General features: G+C 37.2%; 1 protein-coding gene across 1 annotated transcript in view; it reads right to left on the bottom strand.

Moving 5' to 3' along the window:
• The window catches only part of LOC135153828 (serine/arginine repetitive matrix protein 1-like), a 28,105-nt gene extending 12,088 nt beyond the window's left edge, over positions 1-16,017 (bottom strand). Inside the window, exons 1-8 of the mRNA XM_064097992.1 lie at positions 15,949-16,017; positions 12,549-12,795; positions 9,546-9,778; positions 6,642-6,725; positions 4,491-4,592; positions 3,270-3,389; positions 1,683-1,796; positions 731-832 (exon numbers count right to left, since the gene is read on the bottom strand). Of these exons, the coding sequence (XP_063954062.1) occupies positions 731-832; positions 1,683-1,796; positions 3,270-3,389; positions 4,491-4,592; positions 6,642-6,725; positions 9,546-9,778; positions 12,549-12,795; positions 15,949-16,017 (1,071 nt within the window). The remainder of the gene's footprint in view (positions 1-730; positions 833-1,682; positions 1,797-3,269; positions 3,390-4,490; positions 4,593-6,641; positions 6,726-9,545; positions 9,779-12,548; positions 12,796-15,948) is intronic.
• Between the last annotated feature and the right edge of the window lie 8,383 nt (positions 16,018-24,400).

Below are 24,400 nucleotides of genomic sequence, written 5' to 3'. Positions count from 1 at the left end.
GCATCATACAGCCGTTTCAATAATTTCAACACTATATTGATTGACCTAAAAATCGGAATTTTGGTTTAAAAATTCGGAATTCGGAATGGAGGCTAAAAAATCGGTATAATTCCGCCAAAATCGGAATGGTTGGCAGGTATGAGCCCCCATCCAGTCTTCTTAGGCGTCGAAATAGCACAGTCAATTTAGGTTTAACCCTAACTAGGCCAGGCTTTTTTGGCTGTTCTGTGGCCGGGAGGGGGGGGGGGGGGGTTGATTAAACCCCTTGAGATCTCGGCCGCAATCACGCGAACGACGCAAAAATTTGCAAGCTGGTAGTGTACGATGTAATCTACAAGGCTGTATAGTAAATCTTCCAAAATAACAAGATTTTATTGCATATGAATAAATCATGCTAATTTATGCATAAATCTAATTTTTGCTCTAATTCACTAAATAAAGCTTCTGGAATGATAATTTTGGTAATGCGGAATTAAGGCCGTTGGTCAAGCAAGAAAAGTGACATTTGACCTTCTGGCCTCAAAATCAATTGCTGGGATCTATGCTAGTATCATACACACAAAATTATATGAGCCTGTGACCTCCAGCAGAACTACAACATGCTGGGCAAGACAATAATGATACAATTCTTTGAAATATACAATATCTAAAATATTTCCTAGTTAAGAAATTCCTTAAGTATGACCCAATACACTGGCTGAATGGTGTTCCAATAATTCTATATACATACCTCTTCATCCAGTTCTACAGCGCCATGCTCAGGCGGAGTCGGTGTGGTTTGTGGTCTGGGTCGATTTCGAGACAATCTTGAAGTGGAGGTACTGGGCAAAACCTGATAATTAACACAATACATTATAATTACATAACTTGCAGAAACATTTTAAATCTATCACAGCCCTTGCCCTGTGAACAACAGACTTCACATGGACACCAAGATTAATAAAACCTAAAACCCTAATATACCCTGGGGTATGAGCAATGAGATTTTTCGCAGAATTTGATATTATAGTTTTGTAAATAATACCATGGGTAACGTGCATGCCAATTTTCGTCGCGATCAATGACAGCCGGGATCATGGGGGGGGGGGGGGGCTGATTCAGCCCCCATCCAGTCTTCTTAGGCGTCGAAATAGCACAGTCAATTTAGGTTTAACCCTAACTAGGCCGGGCTTTTTTGGCTGTTCTGTGGCCGGGAGGGGGGGGGGGGGTTGATTAAACCCCTTGAGATCTCGGCCGCAATCACGCGAACGACGCAAAAATTTGCAAGCTGGTAGTGTACGATGTAATCTACAAGGCTGTATAGTAAATCTTCCAAAATAACAAGATTTTATTGCATATGAATCAATCATGTTAATTTATGCATAAATCTAATTTTTGCTCTTATTCACTAAATAAAGCTTCTGGAATGATAATTTTGGTAACGCGGAATTAAGGTCATTGGTCAAGCAAGAAAAGTGACATTTGACCTTCTGGCCTCAAAATCAATTGCTGGGATCTATGCTAGTATCATACACACAAAATTATATGAGCCTGTGACCTCCAGCAGAACCACAACATGATGGGCAAGACAATAATGATACAATTCTTTGAAATATACAATATCTAAAATATTTCCTAGTTAAGAAAGGCCTTAAGTATGACCCAATACACTGGCTGGTGTTCCAATAATTCTATATACATACCTCTTCATCCAGTTCTACAGCGCCATGCTCAGGCGGAGTCGGTATGGTTTGTTGTCTCGGTCGATTTCTGGGTCTATTTCGAGACGATCTTGAAGTGGAGGTACTGGGCAAAACCTGATAATTAACACAATACATTATAATTACATAACTTGCAGAAAACATTTTAAATCTATCACAGCCCTTGCCCTGTGAACAACAGACTTCACATGGACACCAAGATTAATAAAACCTAAAACCCTAATACCCTGGGGTATGAGCAATGAGATTTTTCGCAGAATTTGATATTATAGTTTTGTAAATAATACCATGGGTAACGTACATGCCAATTTTCGTCGCGATCAATGACGGCGGGGATCATGAATCAGCCCCCATCCAGTCTTCTTAGGCGTCGAAATAGCACAGTCAATTTAGGTTTAACCCTAACTAGGCTTTTTTGGATGTTCTGTGGCCGGGAGGGGGGGGGGTTGATTCAACCCCCCCCCCCCCCCCGAGACCTCGGCCGCGGATCACGCGATTGACGCAAAAATTTGCAAGCTGGTAGGGTACGATGTAATCTACAAGGCTGTATAGTAAATTTTCCAAAATAACAAGATTTTATTGCATATGAATCAATCATGCTAATTTATGCATAACTCTAATTTTTGCTCTAATTCACTAAATAAAGCTTCTGGAATGCTAATTTTGGTAACGCGGAAATAAGGTCATTGGTAAAGCAAGAAAAGTGACTTTTGACCTTCTGGCATCAAAATCAATTGCTGGGATCTATGCTAGTATCATACACACAAAATTATATAAGCCTAGTTTAAGTTCAACTTAAGTTATCGCGTTAATCAATAGACTTCCTGGCATCCATGCTAGTATCATACATACCAAATTATATGACCCTCGGTTATTGTGTTTACAAGGACTGCAGAAGGCAAGTTGAAAACATGTCACTGTAACCTTGAACTTTGACCTCAAAATCAATAGGCTTCCTGGGATGCATGCTAGAATAATACATACCAAATTATATGAGCCAAGGTTAAGTCAACCTGAAATTATTCGTTTACAAGGAAAATTTTACGGACGGACAGACAGACGGACACCGAGCGTGATAGCATAATAAGACCAGTTTAGGACGGGCATGTAAGAGGTGGAAAAAGTACACATCCGGTTGTTAATCTTTAGTTTGTTGACCTTACAAGACCTTTGTCCAGTGACCTGGGATTACATTTGTCCATTTGCCGACACCTGCAAGACTCTTATGACACTTAATTTTGCATTTGAAATAAATTGACCTTTCACCTTGTCGAGTGTAACATACCAATATGACATGAAAATCCCCTAGGTATACATAGGACCTAACTGAAAAAGATCAACAGTTGCCAAAGTTAATTTCCATAGTAGTTTTTCAAATAAAATAAAAAATGTGACCTCAAATGACCTTTACCTTATCATGTGACCTCCAGCAGAACCACAACATGATGGGCAAGACAATAATGATACAATTCCTTGAAATATACAATATCTAAAATATTTCTTAGTTAAGAAAGGCCTTAAGTATGACCCAATACACTGGCTGGTGTTCCAATAATTCTATATACATACCTCTTCATCCAGTTCAACAGCGCCATGCTCAGGCGGAGTCGGTATGGTTTGTTGTCTCGGTCGATTTCTGGGTCTGGGTCTATTTCGAGACGATCTTGAAGTGGAGGTACTGGGCAAAACCTGATAATTAACACAATACATTATAATTACATAACTTGCAGAAAACATTTTAAATCTATCACAGCCCTTGCCCTGTGAACAACAGACTTCACATGGACACCAAGATTAATAAAACCTAAAACCCTAATACCCTGGGGTATGAGCAATGAGATTTTTCGCAGAAATTGATATTATAGTTTTGTAAATAATACCATGAGTAACGTACATGCCAATTTTCGTCGCGATCAATGACGGCGGGGATCATGGGGGGGGGGGCTGATTCAGCCCCCATCCAGTCTTCTTACGCGTCGAAATAGCAGTCAATTTAAGTTTAACCCTAACTAGGCCGGGCTTTTTTTGCTGTTCTGTGGCCGGGAGGGGGGGGGGGTTGAATCAACCCCCCCACCCCCGAGATTTCGGCCGCCAATCTCGAGAGCGCCACAAAAATCTGCATGCTAGCAGTGTGCGATGTAATCTACAAGGTTGTATGGTAAATTTTCCAAAATAATGAGATTTTATTTCCTATGAATCAATTATGCTAATTTATGCATAAATCATACCTTTTGCTCTAATTCAATAAATAAAGCTCATAGAATACTAATTGGTGGTAAAAATTATTTGTAGTATTCTTAACAATCACAATTGAAAAAAACTTTGATTTGGAAATCAATTTCTTATGTATTTTATTGTTTTATGTATTTCTTTGTTTTTCAACCTTTCATTTTTCTTTGTTTTTTCAACAGATTTATTTTACAACCTTTTTGAAGCTCATTTACGCTAAAATCAATTGATTTCAGCTGTTTAGAGTAAAAACAATCATATCTTTATGATTAAGGTGAGAAAACTCAATTTACATTGACTTTGTACACAAGAAAATATTGCATAATTTCGCAACCGCATACCCAGGCATCGCAAATTTGGTCAAAAAAATTGCTCAAGACTTGGAATTAAGTCAGTGAGCAGCATAGTAAAAAAAATTTGCATTGCAGCACCCCACCCCGCCCCCCTGGTTGAACATAATAGCCCATATTCTGGTGAGTATATCATTTAAACCAAAGACAAGTGAGTTAGTATCGAGTTCAACTTTGTATGGTGCAATTGAGAAAAAATAATTGATTATACCTCAATTTCTGGACTTTCTGGTTGCGCATTGTTCAGTTGATCTCTATTCAGCCTTCCTCTTTGTACTGTACTGCGAGTGTTCAGTTGGGAACCTGGCACACCCTGTTAAAGAATGTTTCATTATCAAAACTAAGAATTTTGATTGTTCACAGGCACAACAATCAGAATACCATCCATAACTAAAATGTTAGAAAAAATTATCTTTTATCTAGGTGTTGCAAAACAAAATTGCAAAATTAGTTTGAAGATAACATTTTTACCATAATTAGGCATTAACAGATAATCGTATTGGCAAAACATTGGAATCAGAAATCTTTTTGATGAACGGCAGATGCGTCCTCAATGCAAAGTACATCGTGTTGTGGCTGCTTGTGAACAAGTTTTTCAGAGTCTTCAATAAAGATAAGAATTTGTAGGTGTTTGGGTGTTCATCATGATCTTGTATCTGGGAGTTCAACATGTTGTTTAAAATACAAGTTATGCATTGATGCATTAGATAGTGTGCATGTAGGCTATAGGGGCCAGGCTGACAAATTTTTAAAGGACAAGTCCATCCCAACAAAAGGTTAATTTAAATAAAACAGATAAATCCAACAAGCACAACACTGAAAATTTCATCAAAATCGGATGTATGGCATCACAATTAATTTCTTTTACTCTTCATTGTTTTTGAATTTTTATGTATTTGTTTTCTTGTTTGAAGTTTTAATTTTCATAACATGTATTTTTTGATAACATTTGTTGATGACATTATTTTGGTCATTAATAACAAGAAATCATGTGACTTACCAATAAAAACAAAAATATTCACTAATTTTAACAGAAAAGACAATTAGTTTTCATTTTGTACATGTACATGGAGTCACGTTTATGAGCAATTTAGGTTTGACTCACAGGTAGGACCACACACTTGCAAACCCAGGCTTCACCAACTTGATCGCAAAAGATTCGTGTGAGTTCATAGAAAATGTGGAATGCCTCTGGCCGTCTCACCTGCATCACGCGATTCAATATAGCAGCAGTGCTGATTTTGAAAACTACTATAACTCGCACAAGATGTTCAGTGATACTTGGTTACTCTTATTTCCACGTTTTATGAACTAGACCCATACACTTATAGAGATATGGTGGTAATTCAACAAATACACCCAACGTGGCCAAAGTTCATTGACCTTACATGACCTTTGACCTTGATCATGTGACCTGAAACTGGCACAGGATGTTCAGTGATACTTGATTACTGTTATGTCCAAGTTTCAAGAGAAAGATCCATCAACTTTCCAAGTTATGATGGTAATTCAACAGATACCCCAATTATGGCCAAAGTTCATTGACCTTTGACCTTGGTCATGTGACCTAAAATGCGCAAAGGATGTTCAGTGATACTTCATTACTCCTATGTCCAAGTTTTATGAACTAGACCAACACACTTTCAAAATTATTGCGGTAATTCAACAAATACCCCAATTTGACCAAAGTTCATTGACCCTAAATGACCTTTGACCTTGATCATGTGACCTGAAACTTGCACAGGATGTTCAGTAATACTTGATTACTATTATGTCCAAGTTTCGTGAATCAGATCCATAAACTTTTAAAGTTATGATGGTAAATCTACAGATACCCCCAATTCGGCCAAATTTCATTGACCCTAAATGACCTTGGTCATGTGACGTGAAACTCATGCAGGATGTTCAGTGATACTTGATTAACCTTATGTATAAGTTTCATGAACTAGGTCCATATACTTTCTAAGTTATGCTGTCATTTCAAAAACTTAACCTTAGGTTAAGATTTTGATGTTGATTCCCCCAACATGGTCTAAGTTCATTGACCCTAAATGACCATTGACCATGGTCATGTGACATGAAACTCAGGCAGGATGTTCAGTAATACTTGATTAACCTTATGGCCAAGTTTCATGAACTAGGTCCATATACTTTCTAAGTTATGCTGTCATTTCAAAAACTTAACCTCAGGTTAAGATTTGGTGTTGACGCCGCCGCCGCCGTCGGAAAAGCGGCGCCTACAGTCTCACTCTGCTATGCAGGTGAGACAAAAAATCATGCCAGGGACAAGGTTAAGCACAGATTTGGACATTGTGCATGCATTTTCGTAATGGACATTTCTACATCAATAATTGATAAATACCTCTCCTTCCGGTTGTGTATCATCATGCATTCTCCCCTGGCCATCACGAGAAGGGCTTGGTGGAGTATAAGTCCTTTCCGGAACCTAATAAACGATACAATGTTCCATTAGTCAATCAATTACAGGATAAAACTGAACCCTCTACTGTTGCAATATAGTTAAGGAGAAGTAAACATATTAAAGAATAACCACACTGAATTTTGTGTAGAAGTTTGTATCCCCTATCTAGTGAGCACTTCATATAAAGCAAATGGAATAGAATTTTTTTTTTTGTGATTTCGAGTCAAATTCTGCACACATTAGCAATAAATAAATTTCTAGTCAAGTTTCAAAATAACTTGGAGAAATTTATCGAACTACATCAGAGCTGTCAACCTGAACAAGAACATTTCAGTATTCTTAAAGCTGAAAATCAGTATTTTGATGAAGAAATCATTGATATTGATATCATTGAAAGTAGAAATAATGATACATTTATGAATTTTGGCTAAATACACAATTTGCATTGGATTTGTACATGAAATCACGTTTTTGAGCAATTTTGGGTCCGACATGCACTTATATAATGATGCGTTATGTCGTAACCGCGTACCCGGGCGTCACAAATTTGGTCTCAAAATTTGCGCAAGACTTGAAAGTGAAAAGTCAGTGAGCGGCGAGGTCAAAAAATTTCGCGCAGCAGATATATCGCGAAAATTATCTTTCAAATGCAATTTAAAAAAAATTGTTTATGCTTGAGCGAACACGGGACGTTTTTGTTAGAGGTTCAAAAAAGGTTTGCGCTAGAATAGTACAACATGATGATGATCACACTTCTTGCTAATCAGCAGACTTCCTCTTGACCTTTTCATTATCTGTGCTATAATTTTTCATTTATGCTGTCAAATTTTATTTACAAATTTATATATATGTACTTACTTGAATTATTTTGTTTCTTTCATTTTAACCTCTTTGTGAATTGTCCTTCATAAGGACAATTAAGAAAAGAAAACTTTCTATCAAACCCAAGCAAGAAGATTTGCATTATTAAGTAGGAAAACTTGTAATTATTCAAATTCTTTAATTATGTGAAAAAATTATGTTATGGTACCTTTAAAAGACATGAATCCATTTTCAAGGGGTTAATGATTCCTTGGCCAAGTGTAATTATATGCTTGACAGGATAAACAGAATGGGATTCATGTATTTTTATAGCAATGGTGTATTGAGTCAATTCTGAAGTAGCTAGATAATGCAGATCAGATAAAATGTATTAAAAAAAGTTGTGAGGAAGCGAAGCAAACACGCAAATATCAAATTTTGAGATAGATTTTGACATAATATTCATACAATTATATCATATTCTACTTTCTATCTATCTTTTTATTTCCTTTCCTCTCTTTTTCTTGGTCATGATTTTTTTTGGTTAATTGAATGGGGGGTGGCATCACCGAGCCCCCTCCCATCTCTATGGCAATGTTCAAAAGGCACCATAACATTTGTAGCACACAATGAAAGGATTTGAAAAAAAATACATGCTCTCCCATACTTCAGTTGAAAAAAATTGTTTTTGCTTTTAGAATAAGGAATAATCAAAGTTAAAAGAGAAGATATAAAAAAAAACTAATTCAAGTAAATAAATGAGATGTGAACATGAATTTTGACCACATAATTTGAAAATTAAGGCAAAGATAATCAAAAGGTTAAGAGGAAGTATGCTGTACATCATGTAGATCAGCATGCTCTCTTCCTTTGTAAAAAACATGACAAAATAAATTATTGTAAAGTAATTGGCAGTAATTGAAGTCAATTACAATTAATTTAAAAATGCAATTATGTAATTTCATCAATTACCTTGTAATTAAACCCAACTGTGGCCCTTATACTTTAAAAGTTTACATTTCAAAAACTGAACTTGGTTTAGAGTAGTCTTGACGCAAGTCACTGCTTTGAAGGCAGGACAAAAATTGTCTACTTCTCAAGTTTGCTGCTTATTGAGAGGCTATCTGGTACAGGGCATTAGCCAACAAAAACCAAGACCTGAAAAACCGTTCCTTTATAAATAGTTACTATTGCCAAAATACCTGCATGTTCTCATTATGATACACAAAGTGTTGAATGCCCATCTCTAATAGGGTGATGCTTGACCACAGTTTTAACCCTAAATAGACTGGGCTATTTCGATGCCTAAGAAGACTGATCTCGGCCGTCGATCGCGCGATCGCGACGAAAATTGGCACAAGTGTTACCCATGGCATTATCTACAAAACTGTACCATCAAATTCTGCAAAAAATCTCATTAATTATGCTAATTTATGCGTAAAATCATAAGTTTGCTCTAATTAATAAAATAATGCCCCTGAAATGCTAATTTTTCTTTCACATACTCTAGATAGGCATCTGATCAAATTTATTTAAAAAAAATTTCAACATCACATTTATTTTCTTATGTATTCTATTGTTTTCTAAATTTCTTATGTATTTCTATGTTTTTCGACTTTTTGTTTTTTATTGTTTTTTCAATGGAATTTGTCGGGGACTTCATTTTGACCATACAAAAATATAAAATTAATTGATTTTAAGCAGTAAAAAGAAAAATAATGATACATTTATGAATTTTGGTTAAAAACACTATTTGCGCGAGACGTGAAGGAAAAAGTCAGCGAGCGACGCGGTCAAAAAATTTCGCGCAGCGGATTTATCGTGAAAAATGTCGAGGGGGGGCTGAATCAGCCCCCCCCCCCAGTCTTTTTAGGGTTAAACCTACTGGGTCGGCCTGAATTAGTTTTAACCTGTAATAATAATTTTTTTATTTATGTTTTCTTAGTTATGGTTTTTGAACCAACAAGGAATAATGTTCATAGAGGAACAAAATTTTTTTAAAAGGCTGTGAACGCTTTTCCCGATCAGCAGAGTTATACTTACTGGCTTGACGTATACATTGCTTTTGTAGCCAGATTGTTTTAGCTCTTTCGGATTTTCGATTTCTAAGGGGATCAGGTTCCTCTGCCTATCCAATCGAAAGGTGAGAAAATCACCCCCTCTCAAAATTGGGAAGAGTTCATGGACACGTCCCCTGAAGGCTGCAGCTGTCATGTCGATGGGCAGTTTCACTTTGGCCACTTTCCCGCCATCTCCAATACAAGATGATGGGTAACCTGAAAAGATAAACACGTGTTTAAACACATTTTTTGGTTTTAAGAATTTCATATTACATAGAAATAGAAAAGGATGTTGGTATCAAGAATTTCATATTACATGGAAATAGAAAAGGATGTTTACTCCCTACACATGTACAACAAAATAGACTTATTACAGTAAAATGGTGCGAGTATACCTACGATTAGGTGGATTTCTATCAGGTGCCATTAAACGTTGGATATATTCATGGGCGGAAATCCCAAGGGGGACAGGGGGGTCGCGTCCCCCCTACCCAAAATAGTAGGGGGGACACAATATCAATTGTCCCCCCTACTATTTTTGGTCTTTTATGATGGAAAGAAATACATCAATAAAAATCGAAAGAGTTCATGTATTTTGGAGGAGAAAAAATGGGAAAAGGGGGAGAAGAAAGAAAAAAAGAAGGGGAAAAGGAGGATAAATAAGAGGAGGGAGACGAGTGAATAAAATAAGGTCAAGGAAGACTTGGAAAATTATTTAAAAATATATTTCATGTCACTATATTATTTTTTTGCTCGCGCTCGCATAGCCTGTTCGACGAAATACATATCGTGTTTAATAGGCTGACATGTAGCTTTTATGACAGTTTATCAAAAATTTCGTCCGCGATTTCCGCTGGCATTATTGTTGAAAATATATCAACTCATAAATTCTATTCATGATTACTAATGTGTTTAAAATATCCCATTTTCAGGCCTCCTGAATGTTAACAAATTTCACTCACTCATAAACAAATACGATATATACAATTTTCATGAATTCCTCATAACAAAATTTTCGCTTTTTCAGAATAGGAATAAGAGGATAGTCATCATTTTCATATCATGACAAAATGTCCTAAAGGCCAAGAATGTCTAGGTCTCAGGTCAAAATAGTAATAAAAATATCAGCTCGCGCTTCTCACTCGCATCATTTAGTAAGTGCTATCCATATCCACTTCACAATTTCCCTACAAAGTGCTTTAGTGCTTAAATTCACCTTTTTCATACCGGACTATCAATTATTTTCCGCTCGCGCTTCGCGCTTGCATTATTGATTTTCATGATAAAAAATGAAATGTATTCAGAATGCCCAGATTCTGCCTAACTCTAAAACACGCACACACATTTTTATTGAGATATGCAGCTTGATTTTTACCTTGGGATCTTTATTCAAAACTTGCTAAAATTATCCAGTTTCAGATCAGAATATCAAAAAATTTCTGCTCGCGTTTTGCACTCGCATTAATAATGTAAGAAAAGACAAAATTTCCCCTTTTTCATGATTTACAAAACATGAATAGAGTGTCCCATTTTAGGCCTGAAATCTAAATTTTCCGCTCGCGGTTTGCGCTCGCATTAATTGTTTGGTTTTATACCTATACGTACGGTTAAAGATTACAAATAGTGCTTAGAATGTCAACTTTTTAGGTCGGAACAACAAAAATTCAGCTCGCGCTTCGTGCTCGCATTATTTAATAGTTGAAATATGTATCGTTTTAATGGCACACTGCAAAACTTTCTTAACAGGTCCCTTATAGATCAAGCCAGAACCGCTCGCAGTAATTACTTAGCTACATACGCATTCAGTTCAAGTTCACACACATTGCCCAGAATATTCAATTTTCAGGACAAAATACATGAAATTCCCCCCAAAAAAATCAACTCGCGCTTCGCGCTCGCACTATTTAAATATTGCTTATGAGATTACTGCTCTTTTTAAGGTTTTTTATAAGAATAAAGTTAAAAATGCCTGTTAGGACATCAGCATTTTGCCCGCACCCCCAATTTTTCACGACCAAGAGACAAAAATAAAAAGAGAAAAGGGTGAAATATAAAGCCTATTATTTTCCAAATGTCATGTCAAAATCTATCACAAACTTTGATTTTTATAATGAACATTTTGAAATTTTTACTCGCTCGCTTCGCTCGCGACTTCTTATTTATTTTACGTGATATGCCATATTGAGCTCCTCAAAACTTTTGGCTCATTACGCCATTGGGACAACCCCTTCAAAGAAACAAACATCAACTTTGAGCGGCCGATCGGGGAGAATATGGGTGAAAAAAATTCGCCCCCCCCCCCCTTATTGGCGGGAGCTGGATCCGCCCCTGGTCCCCCCTACCTTCGGGGAGAGATTTCCGCCCATGGATATATTGCACAATTGTGAATAAACACTCTTGGATTCTTGGGATCCGTATTTAAAATGAATGAGGACAAGCTACTTGTCTGACCTACATGTGCAGGAATGCTAGCAAGTTATTTATTAAAGTTAATTCCAATTCTCCTGACATTTACATGAATGTTTATATTTGACTAATAACAAAATATACATCAATTTTTCTCTTTCAAATTGACATTCTGATTTTATTCATAAGAATATCATGCCTGTTTACCTATGCAGTTCTGGAATCATACTTTAATGGTTAGGAAATTTTTTGTCTGAACATGTACCATTCCCAGGTACTTTTTTCAGTACAATATAACATGTAGATGTACTTTTTCGGCTTGTGTCAAATTTGGCTACCCATTGGACACCTTTGTGAATACAGGCCATAATGTGTCGATCTGCCAGTGTTAATCGTAACATGGGAAATTCACAAGAAAGTACACATTAGCAACAAACTGAAATCCAAAATGAAACCAATCAACATTTTGATCCAACTGCACCTTTTAAACTAGAAGAAACCAGTACATTCATATGATGAAGAATGATTGATAAGATACATGTATATTACAGCTACAAATTAACAAATGAAAGGACTTTACCATAGCCTGCCTCTTTGTGGGCACGGTATACAGGGCATGAGTCAATCCTTTTAAGATTAGGAAGACATGATCCCTCAGGCATGCAGTACCATGTATTGGATACAAGAGTTGGCTGTGGGCCTCTCTTTCTTTTCCGGGAAGACCGGGATGCATCACCTCCAGGCATATACTGTGCTAAGGCATGGAGGCCTCCAATTGCCAAATTTAAGTTTGTACGGAATCGGTTTGCCTCTTGAAAGTCATCATCCTGAAATAGTAAAAAGTAAACAGAAAATATGTCAAATAAATTTGATGCTCTTGGCAGGGTAATATTGAAGCTGTCTTATTATGACTTTATGTTCACAGAATTTCAAGAGTATACTTGTTTATTCCTCAAATTATGTGATTTGTTTAAGTGTTTTATTTTATTTATGTAAGTTTACTTATAAAAAAAGAATGGCAGGAATAAAATATGTACACTTCAACTGGATTGGAGTACATTATATAGTTTTCAGTGTTTGGTGATTCCATGGTCAGTCGCATTACACTATTATAGTGTCAAATCTGTAACGTGGTAGAACCAGTCTTACAAGAACAAGACTTTTCACGGTTTATACTTTGTTTAAAATTTGATAACCATGTACTATGAAGCTTCAAAGTAATGCTATGAGGAATGTTGCAGGCTTTGTACTGTGAATGTTGTGAAGGAGTAAAAGTTATTCCTTTGCATTACAAAAAGAGGACAAAAAAAAGTTCTGTAGCGATACCTCTCCTAATTCTACCAAAAATTCAATGGCCGATCGAGACTGGGGCAGAAGGAGAGAAATATTTTTTGAGGTTCTGGTCTCTGCATCGATGTCAGGATACTGCCACATGTTAGACCATCATCCATATTTTATCGTGGTAGGTGCATAATTTCTGTTTTCAATATTCAGTTTCATAAATATTTTGAACATAACTTACCCTAGTCCCATGTCTATAGAAAAATACATGGTAAGCAACTGGGCTCCCGCCTGGGTTACCCCCCCCCCCCCCCCCCCCGGAGTCTTACACTGTGTAGCCTTGTTTGTTGGATCTTTTTTGTAAATTGTCCCGTATTTCATTTTGGGAAATCTGGTCACCCTGCCAGTCGGAGTCGATATGATTCAGCTTGCAAGTAGGGGGAATCCCAAGCTGCACTAGCACTCTTTTATTCTAGTCGAGTTCACTGCAAACCTAGACCAAAAGCTTCAGTCTCTGTATTTTGGTTGTTTCGCTGAACTACGTTGGCTCCACTCACCAATACATAGACTGAAGAGCTTGGAGGTATGAACCGGTACCTACAGACAACGTATAAGTGAACTAACGTTTTATAGGTCGCGATTTAAAACTGTTTTTAAGCGAAATTTACAGTTTCATGGTTTCCATTATCAGGGAAATATAACTTATTGCGTACCTTGGACCGGAGTCGTTGTTAAAATCCTCTGGATACTTAGAAATCTTTCATCTAAGACATTTTCACCTGAGCTGACGGTCTTTCTTGCAAGTTGCCATCTTGAATGACGTCATTATCCTTATTAACTTTTTAATGTCTCGATATATCAAATGTTGTCTGCTACCTGTGTTCGTAACGGAGCTCGCATGTGGAGCGGATCGCATAATAAATATCGATAGCAATATCGATATCACATTCGAAAAATGATGTACTCTCCGTTCATTTGTAATTTTGGGAGTGATTCTGGTGTCCAAGTCGCAAAACATTGGTAAAGTTCAATTTCCATACCTTTTGGTATATTTCTTTATTCAATGATTATAAATTGATATCTTATAGTCACAGGGGACAATCAGTATATAATGCATAGTGGGTATGTGCCGCGGAGGGGACCCCCATTTTTACACTCAAATTTCCTTCCCAGGCATAGCATTTTATTTGTCTTATTGAGAAAAAGAACAAAGAAAGCAGCTCCAAGGCATAGCACTTTTTTTCTTATAAAGAAAAATGAAGAAATCCGTTCCAAAGCTTCGCATATTTTTCGTTACACCGTTCAGATTGCATTGATCTGCTACAATGAGCTGCAATTTTGGTGAAAAGCGGCCGCAGAGCGCTGTCCGACCATCGCCTCAGCTCTGCGCGAGCGCACCCGGCGGAGGCCGCGCTAGCTGCATAATGCACGCATGACCGTTATACGCTCTCACACGTTGGCGATCCGTTCAAAGGACCCCCGTTCCGCGAGGACCCTCCTTTTTACAATAAGCCCGCTACAAGTCCAAGGACCCAATTTTTTGTCTCGCCCGCGGCACTCCCCCACCACTTTTTTGGTCGAGTGCCCCCCCCCCCCCCCCCCCGGCTTGTAAGTTGTAGTTGATGAATCCTTAAATGTAAATTAGATGCAAAAAAGCATATCCCAAGTCTGGACAGCTCATCGACAAAAGGGATTGGGAGGATGTGATTAATACACATGCAAGCTCACACCTACTACACTACGGTCAGTGAATGGCAGATGGGGATAATAAAAATGTCAGAAATTGTTGAATAAATCCCCAGAAATGAGCTAGGTAATTCCAATCTACTGTAAACCCTAGCTGCCCATGCAGCACCAGCGGGAGTCTCTCAGCTCAGGGACAGGAAAGGCTGGAATCCTACTCGTAGAGGCTAGAGCGCCATTAACCCAGGGGCTTACCGTGTATACTCACGGACGAGACTAACCCAGGGAGCCGGGAGCTCCCGCCCGCGCAGCTGGTGGGAGCCCAAGAGCTTACCGTGTATTTGACCATAGTCACCGGACTAGGGTGATTTATGGTCTAAATATTTCTCCAAATGAATTGTAAAAACAGAAAGTATATGATTACCACGATTATATGGATGAAGGTCTAATGAGTGGCAGTTTCCTGACATCTGGGCATGCACACCTCGACTGGAACCTCAAAAAACGAAAAGTTCTCTCCTTCAAATTCCGAGTCCTTCTACCTCACTAAATACGACACAATTTTTATAACTGCCCCTTTTAAATGCTCAGGATAAGGCCGTCCGCGGCCCTAAATAAATAAGTATAAGTTATAACTTAGGGCCTAACAACGTAAGTCGTAAAGAGCTGAAAAGCGAAATTTTGACTTTTTTTTGTTACAATTTAAAAAAAATGGCCCAGATGTGGCCTGTGCCCAAATGTCAGGAAACTGCCACTCGTTATAACTTCATCCATATAATTACAATTCATTCGGGGTCACCGGGGAAATATTTAGACCATAAATCACGCTAGTCCCGTGATGGTCAAATACACGGACCCAAGCCCCTATGGGCTCCCGCCCGCTGCGGGCGGGAGCTCCCTGCATGCCCTGGGTTAGTCTTAGAGCGCCACGTGCGTTGCCCGTGGCCCCGGACAAAATATTATTTAATCTTCGAAATTCCAAATAAGAAATAATAAGGTTGAATCAATATACTTACATCTGGATGTCGGTCGAGATCCGGGTCTGGTAAATCTCGATCTGACTGTTCACCACCTTCTGCATTCATGTTTTCTTGACAGAGACAAAGCTAACGTTAACATTAGCCGCTCAGAGAAGAAGGCAGCTTGACATGTGAATTTCCCGCGCTGAATCGAAAAACCTAGTTTATCAAATCGAAAAACTAAGTTTATCGAATCGAAAAACTAAGTTTATCGAATCGATAAACTAGGTTTTTCGAAATTGAAAAACTTAGTTTATCACTTGAAAAACCTAGTTTATCGCCGATAAACTAAGTTTTTCGAATCTGATAAACTGAGTTTATCGAAGAACGCCATTTGTCCCATAAAGGCGATAAACCAGGTTTTTCAAGTGATAAACTGAGTTTATCGAAGAACGCCATATGTCCCATAAAGGCGATAAACTAGGTTTTTCAAGTGATAAACTAAGTTTTTCAATTCGAAAAACTAGGTTTTTCGATTTCGATAAACTAGGTTTTTCGATTCGATAAACTAGGTTTTTCAAAATTGAAAAACTTAGATTATCACTTGAAAAACCTAGTTTATCGGCGAAAAACTAAGTTTTTCAAATCTGATAAACTAAGTTTTTCGAATCTGATAAACTGAGTTTATCGTAGAACGCCATTTGTCCCATAAAGGCGATAAACTAGGTTTTTCAAGTGATAAACTGAGTTTTTCTAAGAACGCCATATGTCCCATAAAGGCGATAAACTAGGTTTTTCAAGTGATAAACTAAGTTTTTCAATTTTGAAAAACCTAGTTTATCGAATCGAAAAACCTAGTTTATCGAAATCGAAAAACCTAGTTTATCGAAATTGAAAAACTTAGTTTATCACTTGAAAAACTTAGTTTATCAAATAACTCTGTTTATCAAATGAAAAACTTAGATTTTCGTTGATAAACTCAGTTTTTCGCCGATAAACTTAGTTTTTCAATTGAAAAACTAGGTTTATCAAAAAAACCCTATTCATCAAATGAAAAACTAAGTTTTTCGGCGATAAACTTAGTTTTTCTTGATAAACTTAGTTTTTCAATTGAAAAACTAAGTTTATCAAAATAACATTATTTATCAAATGAAAAACTAAGTTTTTCGGCGATAAACTTAGTTTTTCTTGATAAACTGAGTTTTTCAAGTGATAAACTTAGTTTATCGGTGAAAAACTAAGTTTATCGGCGAAAAACTAAGTTTTTCGATTGAAAAACTAGGTTTTTCGATCGAAAAACTAGGTTTTTCGGCGATAAACTGAGTTTATCGCCTTTATGACACAGATGGCGCGCCATATGCGCTACCGAGTAGCGCTCCCAGCAGGGTTGGTTACTTGGTAGGTGGGGTGCGGTGTTATAGACTCCACGGCCCATCCCTGGTAGCTGACCGGTGCAGGTGTTAACTTTCCCTCCCCTACCATCTTGGGAATTCCTTGTTACCCCTTGGACACTCTCTGCATCATCCTCATCCTCGCTGCTGGAGAACTTCTTGATATCTTCCCATGTTGGAAACTTGGAATCTTTTAAAAGAGAGAGAGGATCGATGTTCATTACTCTTACTAACTGCTTTGCTTGTGTGCCATTACTGTGTTAATCTTGTAGAGGTTCTGGAAGCTTATACAGTGGACTAAGCTGTTCTTTTGGATAATTAATCAGGATATACATGTAATTCATAAAACAAGGATTTGCCACCCTGGATTAATAAGAAGTGAGTAGTTTTCTGTTAAGGAAGTGTTTCAACTTATTTTTGTTTAATCTGTTGCCTTGTGGAAGCGGATGGCCCTGCACAAAGCCTATGGGAATTACTTAATTCAGTGATCAACTTCTGCTGGAATTCTACTAACTTAACTAAGCATCTTTTTACCCATTTTAGATTTAACAGTAGGACTGTGGAGAAAGAAACAGTGAAAAACACTGAAGGGGAGACCTGCTAATAATAAAACTTGAATTTTTTAAACAATGAAATTACTCAGATATCAAAGGTGATGTTGTTATCATATTTCAAGAAAAAATTGTTATTTCTACAGCAAGGATATGCATGCAAAAATTTTTGTTCTTAGGTTGTATGATATAGAGATTCTTCTTGTTTTTCAAATGTTTTTTTATCATGTAGGCTTTAGGCTACACTGAGAAAGGTCCAATGAGAAATGTGCCCTTTTTGTACATGGCGCTAAATAAGTTCTAATTTGAGCATAATTATACACAAAATTTGCATATTCTATGGTTTTATAGCCCCTCCTTGTTTATTGAAGCGTTTGTGAATATGGGCCATTATATTAGGAAGGTATATTTTTTTTAACTCCTGAAAAGTACTGTGGATATATTGCCATACAGTTATAGAAATCACATAAAAGTCAAGATGCAAATAGAAGAAAAATGCATTTGTTCGTGCTTCAATTGAACTTTTTATCAAATTTTCAAGCAATCATTTGTTTCCAAAATATCTTTTTGAAATAGACTTGTGAGTGATGGAGTAGATGTCAAACGGTCATGGTAACCACATAAAATTCATATACTAATGGAAAAAATTATATCCTTTTGTAAAGTGATTCAATTAAATGCAATTTTTATGGAGTCGTTTATGAGATGAATTAGGATATTTCCAAAATATCTTTATGAAATAGACTTGTCAGTTAGGGAGTGGATATTTTGTCAAACAATTTTTGTAATCACATAAAAGTCGAGATACAAATAGAAAAAAAAAATGTTCATTTGTTAGTGAACTTATCCATTTCTTGTAGAATTATTTATGAGGTGAATTAGGATTTTTCTGAAATATATTTTAGATAGACTTGTTACTTATATGGGGAACTGCTCATTGGAATCTACATGTAAAGATCTTTCTGGGTGAGTGCTTCAGTTCGTCCGAATCTAGGGCTTCAGTTTGCCTCACAAAAGCTGGTTTATACTTAGACTGTTATTGTTATACATAACCCATAGGGCATTTGTATTTCAGATCCCCCTCCCATTCCAGGCATTTGGGGTAAGTTGATCCATTAATCTTTTTTTTAATGGGTAGAATGTAAAATGGTATAAAAATATACTTTGGATGAACTTTGTGCAGTATGAGGTAAAACATTTTTACTACATTTTAATGCAATATTGAATACACAATATCTAGTTAGTATTGACACTGTTATATTGTCAGATGATCAAATTGTGGCATTTTCTCTCTTAAGACAACTCAGGCCTCTCTCTTTGGTACTCTTCTTCTTTCTTTCTCCTTATTTCTTTTTTTTTCTTTTCTCTTTATTCATACTACTCGCAAAATCAAGGGGGAGGCGGCTACCCCCCCTCCCCCACACTGTGGCACCACCCCTCATAACGTCCTGACCAAACATTGACGCAAGCATGTATTGACGTATTGGGACTTGGAGTATCCCAATGAAGTACTTCATCACCCCGGGTCTAGTCTGCAGGCACAGACCCATTGGTTTTCACAATTCACACCTGTGTGCACTGTGCATAGTGCAGAGTCTGAAGTAGTGAGACTAGATTCACTATGTACTGTTGCTGCCTCTACCAATCTACTTATTTGACACAGACAGAGCTTGTGGTATCTAGTCTTCATTCTAGACATGGTATAATTGTCAAATTGAGTCTTGCTTGCAGACTACCCCATGTCCTGAAGAGTGTTTCATATTAAAGAGCGACTTTAAGAACGACTGGTGAACCTTTCTTATGTGCTTCATAATCACCAATGAACATTTAATGGTGAATGTCATTTACCGCAAGAAAGGATCACCAGTCGTTCTTAAAGTCGTTCTTAACTTACGAACAGCTTTATGAAATGGCCCCTGGAGTGGTACCAAATAATGCAGACACAGTCACCCCCTAAAAGCCCAGTGAAAGTTAACATCCACAGCTCACTGGAACTCCTGCGACTTATGAGACATCTTAATTAAGAGTTACATCATCATCACTGCTTGATATTCTTAAGATAGCAAACAATAACAATCGATTTCCTTTCAAGTTGTCTTTGGCATGACAGTGACTAATCCAAATTTACTCTTAGAAATCACCAAGTACTTGGGTTGTTGACCCTTTGCTTTTCGTTGTGTCACAGGAATAGATGACACCATTACTTGGAGACTCATGGTCATTCTTTATCAAACACATTCATGTGTATGTTTGGAAGCCTGCAACAGTCTCTTTAAAGCTGATGTGTCTTCAAAAGAAATCATTTTGAAAGAAATGAACAATATCTTGTTCAAGTCTTACAGTCATGCAGAGAGTTCCATACATTTGTTTCTTGATAATATTTTTATTGGAGAGGTATGACCTGGAAGATGTTTGTTGTTGGTAGGAGTTCATCCTGAAAGAACAAGGATGGTCGGAACTGATGGATATATTACTGTAGCACTTGACTGAACATACTGTCATTGTACAATCTACTGCTCATCCTCAGGAAAAAGTTCTTCCAGGTCCAGTCTTCATCAATTGAGTTCTGAATGTTGAGAAAGTCACACCAGCGGAACAGATTCCAGACTGACGGAAGCTTCTAAGTAATTACCAATGCCATATCATCTGTTTGTTTGGTTTCAGATTCGTTGATGTGACTGTAACAGCATTGATGATTGAACTTACATTAACTTTCAAATATGCAGATCTATAGTGTGAGAGAGACAGTTGACTATACTGGTCCCTTCTTCCAGGGTTTTTGGATAATATTCTGTTGTCCTTAGGCCTGTTTGCCACTAATTGTGATTGTTGAAAGATGTGTCCTGATGTTGTTCAGAACCCATTACCAGCCGGTCACAACATGGCAACATCCGAGAGAGTATGCTTCAAGGTAGGGTGAATATTTCGTCGGCGTTCATCCAAACCGTCATATCAGTCAATTTTGGTTTTAGAAAAATGATTTTGTGATTTTTGCAGAAAATTAAAGTACAAGTCCTTTTCTAGTCATAACTAAATTTCTAGGCAGCAATTTATTTTAGTTTCTGAGATATGAGATGATTTTCACGGCGATGGCATATTTTTTTAAATGAAATATGCAAATCCCATTGGAAACGTGTACTGTAGCAGAGTGATACGACGTTTTGACTGACCGCGATTTCAGTGCGCACGGTCAGCCAAACAATCGTACGCGGCCATCGACACTGCATTGACTTTGCAAGTGAAAAGCGATACAACTTTTGACTGACCGCGCACATTGAAATCGTGGTCAGGGTTGTTGTATCCCCTATGGCTTTTTTGTACAGGGGAAATCTAAACCGCTCAAACTGAAATTACAAGCATGGAGCTCTTTTGTGATATTTTCTCTGATCCTTGGTTTTGTGTTAAAATAAGGATGTATACATGTACCAATGTCAAGCAATTGTCTTGGTCTTTCCAACCATGTATTTCTCTAGCAATGAATATGTTGCAAGGCTTGGGAACTAGGTGTGAAAATTATAGTAAACTTTGAAGTTGATTTTCTCTGAAATGGGTTTGCACCGTCATATTGATACGACGGTTCGGATGAACGCCAATGATTTGATCTGGGGAGCATTTTATTAAAAACATATGGTTGTCATCTATTTTCACGGATTATGTGTTATAAGCTACTGAAATCCTTCCATCTGATCATTTTAATTAATTGATGCTGAACACGAAACACTTCCAAGAAATTGACATTTCATCCAGGTCTGTAGTGTAGGACTTAAACAAACAAAAAAGTTAATATAACAACCTTTATTCACAAATTTCAAGAGACTTACAATAAAAATGCAAATCTAATACCTTGCAAATCTTGCAATTGGTTTGCTAATCTGCTTCTCCCAACGAGGAGAATAAACTGATTGCTATACAGCCAAAATGTATCTATCTACTGCTGAAAGGCAACATAAATTTGCTATTGATTACAAATGTTTTGTTGCGACACTCTCGAAAACCAGTGAGGGTCACATTCAAATAAGCATTGATGTCATGAAAATGATAGATCAGTGTTTGCATCTGCCGCTTTTGCATCATTTCCATTATGCAATTTCTTTCTTATCTCCAAAGGGATGAATTTCAATTCCAGCACAGAAGAACTACATGTAGCAGTCATACATGTGTGACCAGCATCTAATATTTATTACAGATATGTTTGTGGGGAATTGGGTCCCAGTTTTGCCGTTTGCCTTTTCCAGCAGATGTACATTGGTATTTAATTTGCCAGCTTAGTCCCATGGGTTCATTATCGGGTTAGTATCATCATGGACCTACTATCATGAAGAACACAGTATGTGAAATGCTCAGTCACCCTCCCTTTGATTACTGCTTAGAATTAGACCCCATTCTCAGTTCATCTCTCGAACTGTTCGAATGCGTTCAGCATCTTTTCAATGTTGAAATTGCTTGGGCTGGACACTATGATTTTATATATACCGTATGCAGATTCAATATATCTCATTTCCTTTGAAATTTTATGAAAAATGAAATCAATTCAAGTAAATGAGAACAACTGGCTTTTCCAACTGCCTATGTATTTGCCTTCATTATTCTGTATTAAGTAAGTGTATAATTTTAGCCTTGATATTGATATATTCCCAAGTTAGGATTTTATTGCTGCTGTTCTTAATTTTTTTACAAAATAAAAGAAAAGTATATCTACATTCAGAGTTTAATCATTCTATTCTAGTATTCCTGTTTTCGTGATAGTGTGTTCAATGCAATTTTTTGTTACGACCGACCCTCCTTAAATTGCTATTAATGATTGTTGAAAAATGGCAACCTGTAAGTGAGTAATGAACTTGCTTGATGTGTAAAACATCTAGGTCTTTAACCTGGTGTATTAATAGATCAACCCAATACCTAATAAATTCACAGTATGTATTCATTAAGAGCCCTTTGGCTCGATTATGATGATGCATGTACAATGAAATGCTTTGGGATGAAGTCCAAGCATTGTGTAAGGGCGAAACGCTAGAAGCATTCAACGCCATGTTCTGCCGTAACCCAAGAGGGAACGGGATACCCTGTGATGCATTCAGACATTCTTTGCAGAAAAGAAGAAACAAATAAAGGATCAGATCGAGAAAGGGAGGATGAAATAGTCATATATCATGTTGCATCTTGTCGTCGAACCGATTCTTCTCCGGTATTCACAAGGCCGTTACCGCGTTTTACAAAGGGGCGATGCGAACAGATGCGAGGCAGAACCATTCCCATCATCGCTCACACGTCAGCCTGTAGTAGTTTATGAATTCCTTGAAGAGTTCTTCGGTGCTTGGTTATTACCAGTCTACATGTACATATGTTTTGATTCTTGTAATGTTTATCCAGCATGAATTCATATTGGAGGAAGTTGATGGTTTTCTCTGCCCTAATGGCTGTCATTGGTATTGCATCTACACCATCGGCCATGAAATAGTCTTCTGGTAGGTTCTGTCCTTCTAGTGATGATATGCACATGTAGCAACAGCACATGCCTTGTGGAATCATTGTGATTATTATTCCATATATACCTGTATAGGAAATGAATGTGGCAAAGTGTCCTTCGGCATGGCATCAATGCACACATCGCCGCTCTTTTAAAATGGGTACCAGGAAAGTATGCAAAAGCCTTTGTCGAATGCCTTGCAACATTTGGAGTCTTGAAACTATCATTGGAATGTTCCCCAGGGAGCTGAGAAAGTGCACACATTGAGTGCATGCATGCACTCAATGACCAATGACCAAGCCAATAATCTAAAGGGCTTGGAGACATCATTCCAATGTATGAAGTGTTTTGATAATAAAAGAGGAATGCTATTAAATTATTTTTGTCTTCCCATCAATTGTTGGTATCCATCACCAAATGTCTTTGCTCTTCTTGGTTTTCACCTTTATCCCTGAGATCATCATCGGACTCTTCTGGAGATATCCGTTTGTGATTAGTACTTGGTATGGGAAGAATTTCTCATGGTTTGTTGGTATGTACTTCCTCCTTGTAAATGATCTTGAACTTGATGTTGCTAATGATGATAAAAGTCCTAGGAATACTTATAAGATGAATCTCGGCACTCCATCGTTACTTGGATTCTTTGAAGCAGTTTGGTCTTCCTTTCTTCTTCATTCTTGTTCTTAGTTATCATTACAATTTTAAACTTGAAATTCCATGATTTTGTGATACCTATTTGTCTGTATTGTATTTGAGCCATGAACTCTCCCCACGTATCAGATTTTCTCACAAAAAAACATTAAAGTTTGATTTCATTGAAACCTTTAAAAGTTTCCCCACTTTAAATTTGTTTCATTCTCAAATATAGGATAAAGTTGCTATTAAACATGGATGAAGGAAACAAATAAAAAATTTAAAAATATAGAATTGAACTCTTAAAAACTTATTCAGCAAAAGGGCACAAGCCACAAGGGCATAACCCTCATAGTAATTAGTTCATGTCCCCCCCCCCCCCCTTCGAAAAAAGCAATAAATGGGTCAAATTTCTAAATCTCTTTTCTGATATCATTTTGGAGTCCATTTTCATACAACTTTATATA

The sequence above is a fragment of the Lytechinus pictus genome, chromosome 4 (genome assembly GCF_037042905.1).
Source record: "Lytechinus pictus isolate F3 Inbred chromosome 4, Lp3.0, whole genome shotgun sequence".
Classification (NCBI taxonomy): domain Eukaryota; kingdom Metazoa; phylum Echinodermata; class Echinoidea; order Temnopleuroida; family Toxopneustidae; genus Lytechinus; species Lytechinus pictus.
The sequence above is the reverse complement of the archived record's forward strand: the minus strand, read 5'-3'. Positions and strand labels throughout refer to the sequence as shown.